Source organism: Sminthopsis crassicaudata, chromosome 4 (genome assembly GCF_048593235.1).
Source record: "Sminthopsis crassicaudata isolate SCR6 chromosome 4, ASM4859323v1, whole genome shotgun sequence".
NCBI classification, from domain to species: Eukaryota; Metazoa; Chordata; class Mammalia; order Dasyuromorphia; family Dasyuridae; genus Sminthopsis; species Sminthopsis crassicaudata.
In genome coordinates, this window is record NC_133620.1 from 287,268,559 (window position 1) to 287,285,944 (window position 17,386).

The 17,386-nt window shown below is 32.5% G+C and overlaps 1 protein-coding gene across 9 annotated transcripts in view; it reads left to right on the plus strand.

Annotated features, from left to right (window-relative positions):
- Window positions 1-17,386, plus strand: part of FKBP5 (FKBP prolyl isomerase 5) — a 141,871-nt gene that overhangs the window by 110,077 nt on the left and 14,408 nt on the right. For all 9 annotated transcript variants that reach the window (XM_074311160.1, XM_074311161.1, XM_074311162.1 and 6 more), the window contains exons 7-9: window positions 5,661-5,817; window positions 7,481-7,571; window positions 10,401-10,484. In XM_074311160.1, coding sequence (XP_074167261.1) covers window positions 5,661-5,817; window positions 7,481-7,571; window positions 10,401-10,484 — 332 coding nt within the window. The remainder of the gene's footprint in view (window positions 1-5,660; window positions 5,818-7,480; window positions 7,572-10,400; window positions 10,485-17,386) is intronic.

Below are 17,386 nucleotides of genomic sequence, written 5' to 3' on the forward strand. Positions count from 1 at the left end.
TGATAATAATATTAGTATTCAAGAAGAGAAAGTATTAAAGTGTTTGTAATCTTATGAAATATCTCTTAGGATATAAGACCTCATAAATTGTTTCCATTAGCTTAATTAACTAAAATGCATCTAACCTTAGCAAATTTTCTTCAAAAATAGTGCCATGTTATAGTCTAAAAAAATTTAAATATTTTAAATGTTCAAAGTATTTGAGAAAGCTAATTTTCTCTTCAAGCACTTGGAAAGCATCAATTCATTAGAATAATGAAAAAGCATTTATTATGTGTCGGCCAACAATGTAAGTTCTAGAGAAGCAAATACAAAAGCTGTCCTCGAGGAACTTACATTCTAGAGGAATGGTGGGTTGGGAAGTTTTAGAGGTTAGTGAAATGATAAATGTTCAGTTGATAAGTCCTTTCCAGAGACAATAGTAGTGTTGACTTGATCACTTGTAGTTCTTGGTGGTAAAAATGAGGAAGTGACAGTTTAGAAAGATAAGGAATCATGTTCCTATAGAAATCAGAACTAAGTGTCACAACTTCCCTAAGGCATGATCTCCAGAAATGTAATCTAGAGTGTAGAAACAGTAATAGCACCAGCAAGATAAGAATATGCTCAGGGATTGTAAGAATAACTTAAGTTTTTATAAGACTCTATATCTAAAACAAGAAAGGATGATGGAGATAGTCTAATCGAATTTTCATATTTTATACATGAGAAAACTGAGGCTGAGAGGCTTAGTGACTTGTCCAAGAACATCCAACTAAGTGGCAACACTAAGATTTAAAGTGAGATTCTCTGATTCCAAGTCCCCAGATCAATTTCAACTCTACAAATTTAATAATGCTTTCTTCTCAACAACTTTATGAGGTAGGTAATAAAAGTATCATTATTCCCATTTTAGAGATGTGAAAACTAAAATCAAATGACTATAGTTGAGCTGGAATTTGAACCCAGGTCTTCTCACAAAGTCTAGACATACTGATATCCTAAGGTCATTTCTAAACTACTTTGTTACAGTAAGAACCTAAAAGTTATCTAATCAACTTTTTTCCAAGATGGCTACCTGTACAGGAAGCAAACAGCCCAGTTACTATATACTTATTCTAGCAAAACCTTGAAATTTATATTAGGACTGAATAGTGATCAAGAAATTTAATGAGAAATTACAATAAGGGACTTCTTCTAACCCAAAATTGCTCAAAAGTTAGCTAGAATCCCATAGATATAAAATTTAGCATTAGTAAAATCTGGCAAAAAGGCAGAACATGTAAGATTCAGAGTCCAGAATGGAGATTTCCCTTTAGAAAAACTCAAGAGTAGAAACCTTGGAAGCCTTAGGAAGAATAGATGCATTCAGGGACCAGCAACCAAGGCAGTGCCAATCAGCACTATAGGGGGTCAAACCAAGATATTCCTGGTTTCAGGGACTTTGAGGTCTCTAATAGTCTTTCTGAGACTCCAGAGAAAGAAATCTGAAAATCCTGTGTTCCTAACCTCAAAATGCATAGAGAGCCAGCCTCAACATAGAAAGGTCAGTATCAGAACCCAGGGTAAGACCAAACAAGGCTGACCACTGCACCCAAAAAGACAGTAGGAGATGGAGCCTGACCCTGACACAAAGCCCCATTTCAGGAGAGATGAGGAAATCAAAGAAAAATATTCACCATTATCAAATAGTATTGCAAATTAGCCAAAAGAAAGACTGAATACATGTAACACATGTAAGCAGAAACCCAAAGAGTTTTTCCCTTTCAATTTTCCACAAGGACTACATGAAAATAGAAATTAAGCAAGAGATTAGAATTTGAAGGATATTTAGCTTCGAAGAGACAGTAATCAACCTCATCTAAGAAATGAACTCTTAAAACTAGAATAAATCAAAACAGAAATCAGGGGCTACAAGAGACAGCAAAAAACATTAGAACAAAATCAAGATTGAAAAAAAATAAGAGAAAATGTAAGGTTATTTCATTTCAAAACAAATAAACTTGAAAAAGAGGTTGAGAGATAATTTAAGAATAACTGAACTTCCTAAAAATCATGGAGGGAAAAAGATTTAGATAGTATATTTCAAGAAATCATAAGTAAAACTTTCCCAATCTATTAGAACCGAAGAAAAAAAATAAAGATAGAATTTATTGATTATTTCCTGAAAGGGATGCCAAAGGGGAAAATCCCAGAAATGTCATAGGTAAAATCCATAGTTCCCAGGTTAAAGAAGAAGTTACTGCAAATATCCAGATGCAATTCAAATACTAAGGGCTTCCAAGGAAGAATCACACAAGACCTAGCAGCTACTATTAAGAAATTTAAAAATATAATATTCCAAAAGACATAATAGACAGTCTTAGTAACAAGAATTACTTGCCCTGCAAAGCTAAGTATAGTATTACAAGGGGGGAAATAGACTTTTAAATGGAATAGAAGACTTTAAAGCATTTTTTTAAATTATTGAAGCTTTTAATTTACAAGCTATATGCATAGATACATTTTCAGCATTGACAATTGCAAAACCTTTTGTTCCAATTTTTCCCCTCCTTCCTCCCACCCCTCCCCCAGATGGCAGGTAGACCAATACATGTTAAATATGTTAAAGTATATGTCAAATACAATATATGTATACATATCCATACAGGTTAAAGCATTTTTAATGAAAAGACCTGAGTTGAGTAGGAGCTTTGGAATACAAAGTAAAGAAAAACTCAAAAAATTTTGAGTAATTGAAAGGAGCATTACATAATGTTGTAATAACAACATTTTAATGAGGATGAAGAAACAGTATCCCTTCAAAATCTTCAAAAGGTATTGAGGAACTTAAATAAGAAAAAACAGAGGTCTTAAGCGTAGATCGGTTCTATTTAAGACTTTGAAGAAGAAAAAGGAGAAGAGAAGTACACTAGAAGTACTCTACTAGAGTAGAGAGTAAGAAAAGGAGTTAGAATTTGCTATTTTATTATTGGAACACATGAGAAGAATATATGGAGGAAAAGGTGGAGGAAGTGGGCTTGAGATAACTTTATTGTTATATAAAAATGATCAATGAAGGATTGAGCCTATAGATACATGCAAATTTTGATGCAGAAATAGGTCAAAATCAACTGAGAAAAAAAGAGGACAAAATAAGAAGATAGTTAAAGAAAAAAACTTCCTGATCCTGAAACAGAAATTTAGAAAGAGCTAGAATCTAAGATAGGTAACTTAGATTGCCCCTTAGACAGCTGGAGAATAATTAAACAAATTGTAGTATATGAATTTAATGTTATATCATTGTACCATAAGAAATGACAGGGCTGATTTCAGAGAATCATAGATTGTGTGAACTAACACAGAGTGAAGCAAAACCAGGAAAACAATGTAAAGAAAAAACAACTTTGAAAGACTTAAGAACTCTTAACAGTGCAGTAACCCTGAAGGTCCACCTCCCTCTCTTGACAGAGCCAAAATGAGTAAGGTACTAAGACAAATTTTTGGATTTTCTCAACTCTCCAGCATTATATGGACATCTGTGCTTATTTGTTTAAAAGCATTTTTTTTTCTTTTATTCTGGTTTTGATTGGAAGAGAGGAAATCAGAAGAAGGTAGCTATTAGAAATAGTGAAAGAAATGGTTTTATGTGGAATTCTGTTTGTGTTCTATGTGTATGAAAATGCTCTTTTATTGGTATTTAAGTTCAGAAACAACTAAGAAAAATAAAATAAACTCTAGGAAAACTTGTCATTTTGTCAGACTAAGAAACTCTCTTTACTTACCAGCCTTGTGACTTTGTAAATAAGTCCCAGAGCACATAAAACATAAAACAACTGGAGGTTGTGATTTGCCCATGTTCACATAGCTAATAATACTCAGAGATGAAATTTGAATGCTGGTTTCTCAAACTCTTAAGCCCAGCACAAACTATATTCCTTTAAAATGTGTTCTCCAATTCTAGCCTTTTCAATATGAATTTTTAATTACTTAGGTTTTACTAAATTTGGACTATTTTTAAAATGACAAATGGTATCCATTTTATATTCAGATATGGTACATGATGTTTGCTTATGTGCCAGTAATACACATGCACATCCAGCTTGGCTTCCTTTCCCAATTATTATTCCACTCCAGCTAAACCATCTTAGTTAAGTCTCTTAATCATAAGAATCATGAGAGGTCCTATCCCTGGACTGATCCTATAAGAAATTTGTTGGGTCATTAACGTACAAAATCAGTTTCACCTGCCAGGAATGAAGAAATTGTTAGTATATTTAACATTAGTATGTTTAAGTAAGTTCAGCACTCCTAAGCACAATTTTTTTTCTTCTTTCCCTCCTTCCTTCTTTATTTTTTCCCTTCATTCTTCCTTCTTTCCTTTTACTCTGCTGGATATGCTCTTATAATTCTTACACCTTTTCTTCAAATTTCCAAGGCTAGAATGAAGGTTACTCAGTTAACACCAAATATTGACTATAAATTCCTGATCTTTCTTGGGAATTAGATGACTAGATTATGAAATCAAAGAAGTTTAAAGTTGGGTGGAACCAAAGAGAGTAAGTAACCATAAAGGGGGTATGTTAGAATTAAATCTGTATTAAAGATCCTTTTTTTACACTAATGAAAAACTAGAATTTGGCTCAGAGGATATAGGATATAACTAGTATTTTTTCGAGGTCTTAAAAACAAGTATTGGCCTTACATAGATCTAGTCTTAGAAGCCCTATAGGAAAGACTTGTTTTGGAAGCACACATTTTCCCTAAGATAGATAATATTGAAGAAAAAAAATTTCTACCAGCTGAATTAATTAAAAAATTATGAGTGCTTACCATATTTATTCTACACTTTGGTAAATGCTGTAGGATGAATTACCAACAAGCAAAAGAGTCCCAGTCCTCAAGCTTACATTATAATAAGAGAAAAGCAACCCATAAAGGAGAGTGTTTTGAATAGAAGAAGAAATCAGAATAGTGATGGGAGTAATACCATATCATTTGCTATTTCTCTGTTGCTAGGAATGGTAATGTTAATTTGATTATTGCTTTCAAAGCTAGTTGAAAACAGGAAGGAAAGGTTCTTAATAACATGGTCTAGAAGATGGTCAAGAAGGGCTGAGACTAGTTGAAATGATGATGAATAGGAACCCAGGGTCATAGGATTGACATCTTTAATTTTAATTTTATCTTTAATGCAAGGCATTTTTATTATTATTATTTAAATAATAGAACATTATCAATTATCTTTCCTAGTAAAGACATATAGAGATTGAATGAGTTATCCATAGTCACAATATAGCCATTATCAGTTTGTTTTTTAGCTTCCCAAAACAGAAAGAATAGTCAAATTTTCAAAATTGGGGAAACTGGAATTTGAAAAGATGATTAAATATTTATCTTAATAGAGTAATAAATTGGTGAGTAAGCATATGCCTTTAAACCCAATTATAAGGGGAGCCAAAGGTTAGTGGTTCTCGATCTTTGGAGTTGTGAACTAAATCTAGCATCAATGTGATAATCTCCATATGTTGGAAATAGAAGAAATCAAAGCTTCCATGCTGATCAGTAGAGAGATCAGATTCATTAGTAGCCCTGAACTTCCAACCTGAAAAATAAAGGGAAAATCAGTAATGAGGAAGATAATGTTCCTTTTTGCTCACTTACTTCTGCTACTTTAATGACTTCTTTTTCTTTTCTTTCAGTCCACTTGGAAGGCTCCTGTGGTAACAGGACATTTGATTGTAGAGATGTAATATTTGTTGTTGGAGAAGGGGAAGACCATGACATCCCTATAGGCATTGATAAAGCCCTGGAGAAAATGCAGAGAGAAGAACATTGTATTTTGTATCTTGGACCACGGTAAGTAACATTTCTGACCAGCATATACAGTAAGATCATCTGAAAAATAAAACCATACTCATTCTCTTGATCTTGAAGCTATTCTCAGCTTAAACTGATAGTAGTAATTAAAACAATTCATTTAAGAATTTAAGATTATTGGAGACCTTGGAATGAGGTTAATAAGTTTGATTATTATCTTGAAATTCTAAATTCTGAACACATTTAATTAACAGTGTGATGTATAATAGAAAAGAGTACTGAACTTGGATTCAAGAGAAATCTACTTTTGAATCCCACCTCTGACATTTACAGGTTGTGTGAATGAATAAATCACTTAATCTTTCTATGCTTCAGTTTCTTCCTCTGTAAAATGAGGGTATTAAATAGCTGGTGTTCATATGTATAAAGGCTATTGTGAGGATTAAATGAGATAATATACATAAAACACTTTGGCAACTATTATTATAAATAGTTATTTTCAAGCTTTGTTGTTTTCATAGGCAATACTAACAGAATTAAGACATCTTTTTCCTTTCTTCCATTTAGCCATTAGCAGAAGGACCTAGAATAGGATGCTGTTAATTCTACTCATATAGACTCCATCATTTTCTTCCTCTTTTTCTCTAAATATAGTACAGTGGTGGTAGAATAAGGGACTCAAAGTTGATTTACTACCCACTTGAACATGTAGTACCCATTCTAATATTGAGCCTCTGTAAGAAAGTATGTACTTCCTGGATCTAAAGGCAGCAACCAGGAGATGACTCATTTTTGCCTACATTTTTCCCATCACAAGTTGATCCATTAGTACGTTTAAGCTTAAATATTATTGGAGACCTATAGAGTCTCATAGAAAAACATTTTTTGTATCTCATTGCCCTTTGTCTATTGTTTTAGTAACAGTGATCACAGATGCAAATTTTTCACAATTTTTATGGTAACCTCCTCCAAGTAAGGAGAGAATTGACATTATAGTGGCATGACCACAGAGCTATATAATGAGATATATTGTGAAGAGAATCTAGAATTGAGTAGCAATAACAGAATTATGCAGTTTTACATAACTTTATAAGAAATATGGTTTGTACAAGAGTTCATTTCTTGGGAAGTATCTATTGTGTTAAAATGTGTCAGTTCAAATAAATAAAGCTTACAGCTTTGATTTGTATTACCTGTGATTCCCATTTTTTAAAAACTTGAAGAAATATAAGCATATATTTCCCCTTTGAAAATACGTTTTCAATTATCTGGTTGGAAGTGACACTCTTTGAAAGCTACACTTTCTTGTAAATGACTTGAAAAATATCTCTGCCAAACACCAATATTTCTTACAATGGTTCTATTTTGTTCTAGCATCCCTTTTGATAAAACTGAAAAAAGACATTATATAAAGAGAGCTGTTTTTGTAAGAGAAAAGGTAAATGCCACTCTAATTAAAAGAATATAATAGCATTTAAAATCGCTTTCCCAAGTAGGTAATGTATTCCTTCTGAATGTGAAGGAAAAACTGCCAAGAGAATAGTTGGTGCCATTTTTCCTAGTCCACATCTGGTTCATCTCTAATGTAGGTACTTGCAAATTAATAAGAAGTCTGTATAGGGTGATACTTTAGAAGGCTAAACAAGATGCCCAAAAGCATACTGACTCCTTCAAAAGTCCTAGTTTTTGTTCTTCATTTCAGATATGGCTTTGGAGAGTCTGGGAAACCTGAATTTGGCATTGAGCCTAATGCTGAGCTTGTATATGAAGTTATTCTTAAAAGTTTTGAAAAGGTAAGAAGATAAAGACTACAAAAGTAATAGAATTCCTTTCCTCTTCTTCCCCTAAGCAGTAGTTTTTGTCAGTAGGTTTGTATGCATTCTGTATGTTAGTGTGGAATTGGTAGTTTGGCTTTTGCACATCAATAACAGTACAACCTAGCTAATGTACCAAATGAGGCTCTCACTGCTTATTTTGTTGGTGTATGTCAGCTTATTTCACTGCTTTTGGGTGAAATCCAAGTCTTGTTCCTTTATTTGTTTCTAGACTTGCTCTTTTTTTGTACTTTTTTTCTGGGTTGAGGACAAAAAGGTTCATAATTTGCCAAGCACTTCCACAGGGAGGGCATTTATTTTTTCAGTCCTGAACAGTTTGTACCCTTTGCAGGAATTTTGAGATGAGCATATTATTAGCCAACATACCAAGTAGCACAGTTTACCTTATTCATGTCAACAGAGACTGATAAGCCTTTTCACTCTGGAGTCTTTTCGTTTCATCTGTTCAAATGAGGAAGAAAAAAGATTTTTTAATAGCTTACCATAGACCCCAAAAGTTTCTGGCTATCTTGGGACTCTCAAAAAGCAGTATAATTAGGCAGGTATAAGGCCTTAAAACTACTAGAGAGGACTAGACTAGAAGTGATTTTTGTCTTATCTATTCTTAAATGATTGGTGAAATCAGATCTTTCTTAGCTCTCTCAAGGACAAAAATTCTAGTAGTCTTTTCTCATTTTCTATTCTTCTAGACATCTCTAGCATTTTATACCATTGACAAATCACCCTTCACTCTCCATGTTCCTCCTATTAGTTAACCTTGGGTAAACCAATGCTCATTATAATCTTATAATTTAAAATTTTCCGCATCCTTAAACAATTACTTTATTCAAAGATCCCAAAGAATAGATCTGAAAGTAAAGAAAGCAGATAAACATTTTGCTTGAAACTCCTGAAAGTGAGGGAAAATGTATGTCAGAAATGGGAATTTTCTTAAACAAAAAAGGAAAACTGGGAATCTATCCTTGGAATTGCTGCACAATTGCAATATTGGGAAATCTCTATACTATCACCCAAATTTCCTACTTCTGGCCCATTTTAAAGAATATTCTTTAATAAATCTCCCTTGGACATAAGTCTTTTGCATTTTTCCTTTTCTAGTATACACACTTGGATTGTTACAAAAGCACTCATTTGGAGAGGCATTTACAATCAAATGAAAGAATTAAAGTAGATGGGAGAAATTGATCAAGTATTCTCATTTCTAAACTTTTTGAGCTCAAGGAGCTCTCATTTCAGTTGCTATCTGAAAGACCCTAATTTAGTCTGTCACCACTTATATTATACCCTGTATTCTAGGGCTCTGTTACAGGATCTGAAAAGTTAGTGATATGTTTCTTATTAAAATCCTGCATAATCATTGTTTTTTATTATTGCTATACATTACTTTAGTCATTTTCCAAACTTCTGTCAGCTACTGCTCAGTGATTGAAAAATATCTTTAAGATGATTCAAAGAATAAGGCATTTTGATGCAAACGTGATAGTTTTGATATGACTCTATAAGAAAAAGTCTCTTGAAGATTGATCAGATGACTGAAGTGGTCAAGCAAAATGATTTCCTCTACCAATTCACTGTTATCCAGAAACTGTTGTACACTTAATGACACTGTTCTATCTTGTTAAAATTTTAAAAGTATTATTCAAAATTCACAACTACACAAGTGTTATTAGACTAATTCAATTTTCAAGTGACTTTTTGTATGTTTGTAGCATTTTCTTCTGAAAATCTTCTGAAACTATTAAAACATAAAACTGCACTGAGTCCCCTTGAGTATTCACTCCCCTCCCTTTCCTGAATTCTAATCCTGCATCACATAGTAGATGTTTCAAACTAGATATCAAGACATTTCAAACTCAACTTATCCAAAATATAACTTGTCATCCTTTCATCAAAAAAATATAGCTCTTCCAAACTTCTCTAATTCTGTTGAGAGTTCCACCATCCCAGATACAAAACCTTGATGTTAACCTTGTTCTTTATATCTAGTTCATTGCCAAATCTACTTTTATAGCATTTCTTACATCTTATGTTCACTACTCACATAGCCACTAGTGTAGTTTAGACCCTCATCACCTCTTGCATGAACTGTGTGCCTCCTACTTGATCATCTTGCTTTAATTCTCTTCTCTAATTTATCTTCTACACAGCTGCCACGTGACCATGTCACAGTTTGGTAAACTCCATTGGCTGTCTTGTCATCTCCAGAATGGTTTTTTGTTTCAAATCCTTTACAATCCGACCCCAACTACCTTTTCAGACTCATTATTTATCTCTTCTCATACTTTATGGTCCATCAAAACTGAATTTCTTTCTGCTCTTCATACAAGTGGTGTATCTCTTTTCTCCTTACTTTTTACTGACCATTCCCCATGCACAGATACTACATAGAATTCTTTTAATTCCTCCAAAACTCAGCTCAAGGACCACTTTCTTTACAAAGCTTGTTCTAATTGGACTCCAAATGCTATTGCTTTCCCTCCCTAAATTTCCTTGTATTAATTTTATATTATATCTGAATAAGATGTAAATTCCTTGTCTTTGTATCTCTGGCACTTAGCATATAACTGGCTTGTTGGCTCATTGGTTGATTAACCATCAAAAGTTAATTCTTCAAATAATGTTATAAATGTTAGCCAGATGTAGAATTTCATCAGAGGCAATCAAATTTAAACTATATATTTTTTTTAAAATCTATATTCTTTGAATGTTTCTATTGGTTATGGGATAGAAGAGCCTTAGGGTGATATTATTTATGCTATCATCTAATTATTATTATGTTGTCTATAGGCCAAAGAATCCTGGGAGATGGACACCAAAGAAAAACTTGAACAAGCTGCTATTGTCAAAGAGAAGGGAACAGTGTACTTCAAGGTGTGTAAATCAAAGTATTTTCTTTCTATTATATATCTGTTTTGAGTTAACTCTGCATTTTTTCTCATATTTACTGACTTTGGTAATTAAATTGGAACTTTTATAAAATGAGTGATCTCTAATCAGTTCCCCACTCCATTATCCTCAATAAAAGATGATAAATAAGGGTGGAGAAAGAAGATTTGAAATTAATCCAAGTGCTCTTTTCAGGAACTTTTTAAAATAAGTAAATAATAAAAATGTATAGCAAACTTTACTGGTAGAAATTTGCTTTCCCATTTCCTTTATACTTTTTTTACCATTTTAGACAAAGGAAAGTTTGATAGGATGTAAAATTGAATTTGTATTAGTCCAAATCATGGAATTTATTCTCCTTTTCTTTGAAAATACTTAAAAGTTTCTGAGAGACATGACATGTATTAAAATTCATCAGTTTGCTTCTGAAATCTACTTTCTATTTTCTAGTATATTATTTTACTAAAGGAGATAACAAATCCCAAAGCTACCAAAATATAATGAAATAATATTTAGTTCAGATACTTCTCCCCAGAGAAAATGTTTTTCCTTAGAAGAGGCTGGAAATATCCTTTTTCCCTTTTCATTTAGCAGTAGGAACAGCACAGGTATATAGGAGTCGTCTATCTTTGCCTCTCTCTTTCTCTCCTTACTGTTTGACCACGATTTAGAATAGATAGGTTCATCAAATATATACCAAAAAATGTAATCCGTGCATAAAATGAGAAATTTTCTTCCATCAAAAATCGAGCTGTGATGCAATAATTAATTTCAAGAGATATTTAATATACACTACCTTGTGCCTATTATTGATAACTATGCCTAGCATAAATTCTGTGGAAAAGATGAAAGACAGATAATATCATTTTTTTCCTTCAAGGAACTTGAATAGAAAAAGCTTAGCAGTCATGAAACAAAGTATAATCCTATATGATAGATAACCACATGCTAAAATGTGCCAAAAGAAAAAGTACCCAAATGTATGGTAAATATATTAATAGGGAGGCCCCATGGTATGTACTTTAATAACGTCAGTTTTTCATTTATAATTTAGGGTAACAATAGCACCTATCTCACAGGGTTATTGAGAATCAAGTGACATAATATTTGTAAAGTGCTTTGCAGACATATAAGCATATAAATATAAGCAGCATATAAATAGTAACTAATGTAATTCCAACTTAAATAAGAGCCTCTCCAACAACATTTGTAACAAGTAATCTTTAAGTGTTTTCACTTGAAGAACAGTGGCCAGTCAATCAATAAACATTCATAAAGTACCTGCCATGTTCCAGGTATTGTTCTAAAACATCAGCAAAGCAATCCTGCTCTCTTGGAACTTACTTTCTAATTCTAGAAACATTATGTACATAAATAAGTACATAAAAGATATAGAGAGTAGATGGAAGGTAGCCATAGAGGTGAAGGCACCAGCACATAGGGGAAACCAGGAAAGTTCTCCTTAAGTAGATAAAATTTGAGCCAGGGTCGCTTAAAGGTAAAAAGTTCATTGTTCTTTCTTTATCATCCGGCCTTCAGTGCAGCTTTATAAATAATCAGAACTATATCTCTTCCAAATTTGTAATTGTTTTTTTTTTTCTGAATAACTAGTTCTCTTTTCAGTTTGCATTGTTTTGCATAGATTATTTCACCATCAAAGACAGAGCCAACTATAATTGGACTCTACATCACAGTCATGGATGTGCTTGTAGGGGAGATAGAAACGATACTAAAGAGAAAAATATAGAGAAAACAGCTTGGTTGGACCAACTATTGGACAGTAGTTCTTAACTTCATATCTATGAATATTTTTAATATTCTTCAGAACTATATCTGAATATGATTTGTTTCCTTGCAATGCTGTATGTAAGAATAATTTTAAAACATTATTCTAAAAAGGAACTTTGCAGAAGACAAAAAGGTCCATGACACAAAAATGGTAAGAACCCCTGATATAAAAAATGTATGATAGAAGTGATGAAATTGTGAAAGCTGTGAATGATTAAATTTACAAGATATCTAAAGAAGGCAAGTTAGGGGGGAAGGGGAGAAATCTCATCCTGAACAAAAGAAACTTAAATAACTACTTTCCCATTTTTACTTAAATGTCTACTTTCCCATCTGAACTGAATGTTTCCATCATCCACATACTAATTGAGGGCATCCTTGATAAATGAGAAATAAGCTTTCACCACAGTCTTCTACCATAGATCATATCTTTGCCATCTTTCAATTGCCTGAAAGATGTAGAAAATATAAGATTCCTCTATACTTATTGTTTGTTGACTATAGGAAAAGCATTTGAACAAAATTTCACTTTAAAAGCTGTCTTCTAACAAGATGTTTCCTTTCTGTACATTCAAGATCCTAAGAAAGCTATTGCAACAAAAGTGATCCTATTCAACCACTCTCTGATCATAAACATCAAAAAAATATATAGCAGGAAGTCACAGACTTATCAGAGGTATTCATAGTAAACCATAGTGAAAAAAGATCTAACACATATTCCGGTTAAAAATTGAAGAATATCTGTGCTTAGCAAGGTTCTTCCAAATACAAATTGCTTGAACCAAACCCCAGGACATTGCAGAGCCTCCTAAAAGAGAGCCATAATTATTGAAAACAGTTTGGCCTTAACTATTCACACAGGAAAAACCAAGTGGAAGATGAGTTAGTCAATAAACATTAAGTGCTTACTATGTTCAAGATACTGTGCTAAGTGGTGGGGGATACAAAAAGAGGCAAAAACAATCCAATGAGAGAAATATACAAAGCAATTTACACATAGAATAAATAGAAAATAATTAACAGAGGAAAGATGCTAGAATTAATAGATTAGATAGGTAAGCAAAATAGGAGGAAAACCAGGAGAAAATTTCTGATCAACATTGTCAAAAGCAGCAGAGGTCAAGGAAAATGCGGATTTAGAAAAGGCCATCAGATTTTGGCAACTAAGAAATAATAATTTTGGAGAGAACAATTTTGGTGAAATGATAAGGTTGGAAGCCAGATTGTCAGGGTTAACACAATGAGAAGAGAGAAGATAGACACCTATTGCAAAGGCTTTTTAATTTAGCTACAATGGGCAGAAGAGAGATAAGACAATAGCAGAAATAAAAGGATCAAGCTAGGATTTTTTCAGGGTATAGGGAGACATAGGCATGTTTGGAAGTAGGAAGAAATGTTCCAGTAGAGATTAAAAATAAGTGAAAGAATGGGGATGACATAAGGAACAATTTATTGTAAGAGGATAAAAGGGGATCATTTGGTAAGGAATAAGGCCATTTCATTATGTGAGACAAAAATAAAGGAAAGAATGGCAAAGCACCTAAGTAATAGGAAGTGAAGAGGAGGAGGAAAGAATGGCTAATGGCCTCAATTTTTTTTCTTTAAAATATGAAGCAAGGTTCTACAGAGCTTGTCCATCTATGTCTTTATGGGACAGTACAAACAGATTGCGAATTGGACTCAGAGTTAAAACACAAGGAAAAAGAAAGCTGGATTGCCTTCAGAGAACCCAAAGCTCCTTTAATGACTCCAAACTTCTAGAAACAAATAAACAATTTATTTTAATACTATTACACTTGTATGGCCACAAGACATGGAACATTTTTTTAATTAATTTTTAAAAATTTTTTTAAATTTTTTTTAAATTAATATGATCTGAACAGGTCACAATATATAACTATTAAAAAATTTTGAGAAAAAGGAGTAAAACATGTCACTGGAGAAATGTGTGATAGGAAAAGAAGACACTATCCATATGGTTAGGATAAGATGACAGCTCAAGTGTTTCACTGATATTCTTGTGACATAAAGAGAAATTAAGGAAGGTATTCAGTATTGGCCTCTTAACATGTCAGTGGCCTTCTCCTGTTCTTCCATGGAATCTCTTTATTCATATTACACTCAACCTTTATACTTAACAATGTACATATTGAATCATTCCTTTGTACTTCCCCCACCCCAGCAGAAAGTTCTTTCAGAGCAGGGACTGTGATATCTATATTTGTATTCCCAACACCTAACACTGTCTTGGACATGGAAAGTACAATCAGTTCTGCTATAATTTTTAGATATACCTAAAAATTACTGTGCTATGCAAAAACATGCAATAGAAAGCACAGGACTTACTGGAGGAATGGAATTAGAGACACAATGTTCAAAAACTTCATCAGTGACATACCAAAAAAAAAAAAAAAAGAAATCTTAACAAAAATAGGAGCACAATGATTAAGGGGATAAATGGTTAAGAAATAAATACACATACTACAGTATTTATTGGTGGGTGCTGTTTGATCTATACTGTGTTTCTCATGAATACCACGCTGGCAAAGTCATATGTGGGCAAGAGGGCAGTGTTGGAAGCAACAAATCCAGGAAGTGGACTTGGAGCATTTTGATGTTATAGAAGGTGGAGAAGCTGCACTACAACATATACTAAAAATGACATATTTGGAATGTTGAATGGATTTTTTATTATATAGGAAAGTTAATAAATGCAAAAGAATAGCAAAAAACAATCTTATAAGATAATATATGCCATTATTTGAGATACCTGGTAAATGTGTGTGACATGTATATTTTGTGTACTGCTACCTAACTCAGTTCAACTGGGTGCAATTTTCTGCATGCTGATGTTTGTGCATAAAATCATGTACAAGTAAATGTAAATTTCTCGTGTTCATATTATTACTCCAATTGCATTGTAGTAAATTTATATTTTCAAAACTAGTGTTACAGCAGAACTGAGTGTACCTTATGAATATAATATAAGGTCTTCTAAGCCTTAATGCAATTTTAAACTTTTAATAGCTTAAAACTTCACCAATACCTTTGGGATACTCTGTATTTGTTTAAGTTAATTAAATACATAGCAATAAATGATATTTTTTACCAGCAATCTGCTTCTCCATTCCCTAACTGGACACTTGAGTTATTTGCAGAATTTTTTTGGTTTGTTTTGGTCCATTATAAATAGAATTATAAATATCTTTGTATAAACAGGTCTTTAAAATTTTGGATTTATTCCCAATAGAGAGATTATTGAGTCAAAGGTTTTATAACATGCTTCCTAAACCACAGTTTTTATTTTAACTTTTATAAACTACTGAAAAAACTACACTCTGGTCTTCATTTGGTATTTTCAGATAACATTTCATTAAGTACCTGTATGTCCATGGCATTGTACAAGCAAGTCAAGCAATTGAAGTTCCTGCTGTAATTCTATACTGTTCTAAACAGGCTATTGCTATTTCTTACTTTTAAAAACATAAGATTATCAGTATTTACCTAAAAGTATTTCCTTTCTTTTTCCTAGATACCAAGTGTTTTAAAAGGGTTTGATGTGTTCTCACTGGATTTGTTCTGTGTGCATTGTATTCTGGTGCCCCCTAGTGTCGATCTTATGAAGTAGTCAGATGGGTTTTTTCTTGACTAAAAGCTAGCCCAGCAGTTCCAAACTTTGGTTTCAGAACTGATTTCTTTATATTCAAAAAAATTATTGAAGATCCCAAAGTGACATATTTCTATCACCATTTGCCATATTGGATATTAAAACTAGTTAATTTTTTTGTATGTCCAAAACAAATTTACTGAAAGATAATTCTTTTTTTCCCTCAGCATTTTTTTTGTTGAATAAATGTATTTATATATTCAACAAGATGGTTTTTAACATTCATTTTTTTTAAGATTTTGTGTCCCAATTTTTTATTTTTCCTTCCTCTCTCCCTTCCCCAAAACAGCAAGCAAACTTATATAGATTATATATGTATAGCTCTCTTAAATATATTTCCATTTTTTTGTCATGATGTGCAAGAAAAATCAGACCAAAAGAGAAAAAAACACAAGAAAAAGCAAGCAAACAAACAAACAAAAAGGTGAAAATACTATGATTCGATCCATATTCAATCCCCATAGTTCTCTCTCTGGATGTGCATGGCATTTCTATCCTCAATCTACTGGAATTGTCTTGGATTTACTGAGAAAAACTAAATTTATCATAATCATCACACAATCTTGCTGTTACTGTGTATAATATTCTCCTGGGTTCTACTCACTTCACTCGGGATCAGTTCGTGTAAGTCTTTCTAGGAATTTCTGAAATCAGCCTGCTCATCATTTTTATAGAGCAATGATATCCCAATTCATTCATATAACTTATTTACTCATTCCCAAATTGATGGATATACACTCAATTTTTAATTTCCTGCCACTACAAAAAAAAAAGTTGCTACAAACATTTTTTGCACATGTGAGTCCTTTTCTCTCTTTTAAGGATCTCTTTGGGATATAGACTCAAAAACTGATCGTTTTTTAAATATTCATTTCAAAATAACAATAATAAAGCTATCACATTAACATAAATAAATTTTTATGAAAAATTACTGTTTTCCAAATGAAAAAATTATTAAGAGTGACATTGGGGGTTTTGAGGAGCTTTTCTGTGGTATTGTTATTTTTCCCAAATACATATAAAGATAGTTTTCAGCATTCATTTTTGTAAGACTTATGTTCCTTTTTCTCTCTCCCTTCCTTTACCCACAAGATAGCAAGCAATCCAGTTAAAAATGTATAGTCCTTTAAAACATTATATATTTGTCATGATGTGCAAGAAAAAACAGAAGACGCATTATTTTACAAATTTTTTCAGATCTCTTTTATGTCTTGCATGATAGAAACTAGATTCTCATATTGCCTACATTTAATCTGTTGAGATATGTTGTTTTGGTTAAAACAGCCTCACAAGAATATTTAGTTAGAAAAAGAAAGAGCATTTTAATTCAACAAATATTGTGGCTTTTGAGAGAACAGGCACCAATGTGCTATTTATTACTCTCTGGGCAGCCTTAACAATCCAATCCAAAACATTATCAAGCTAAGAGATG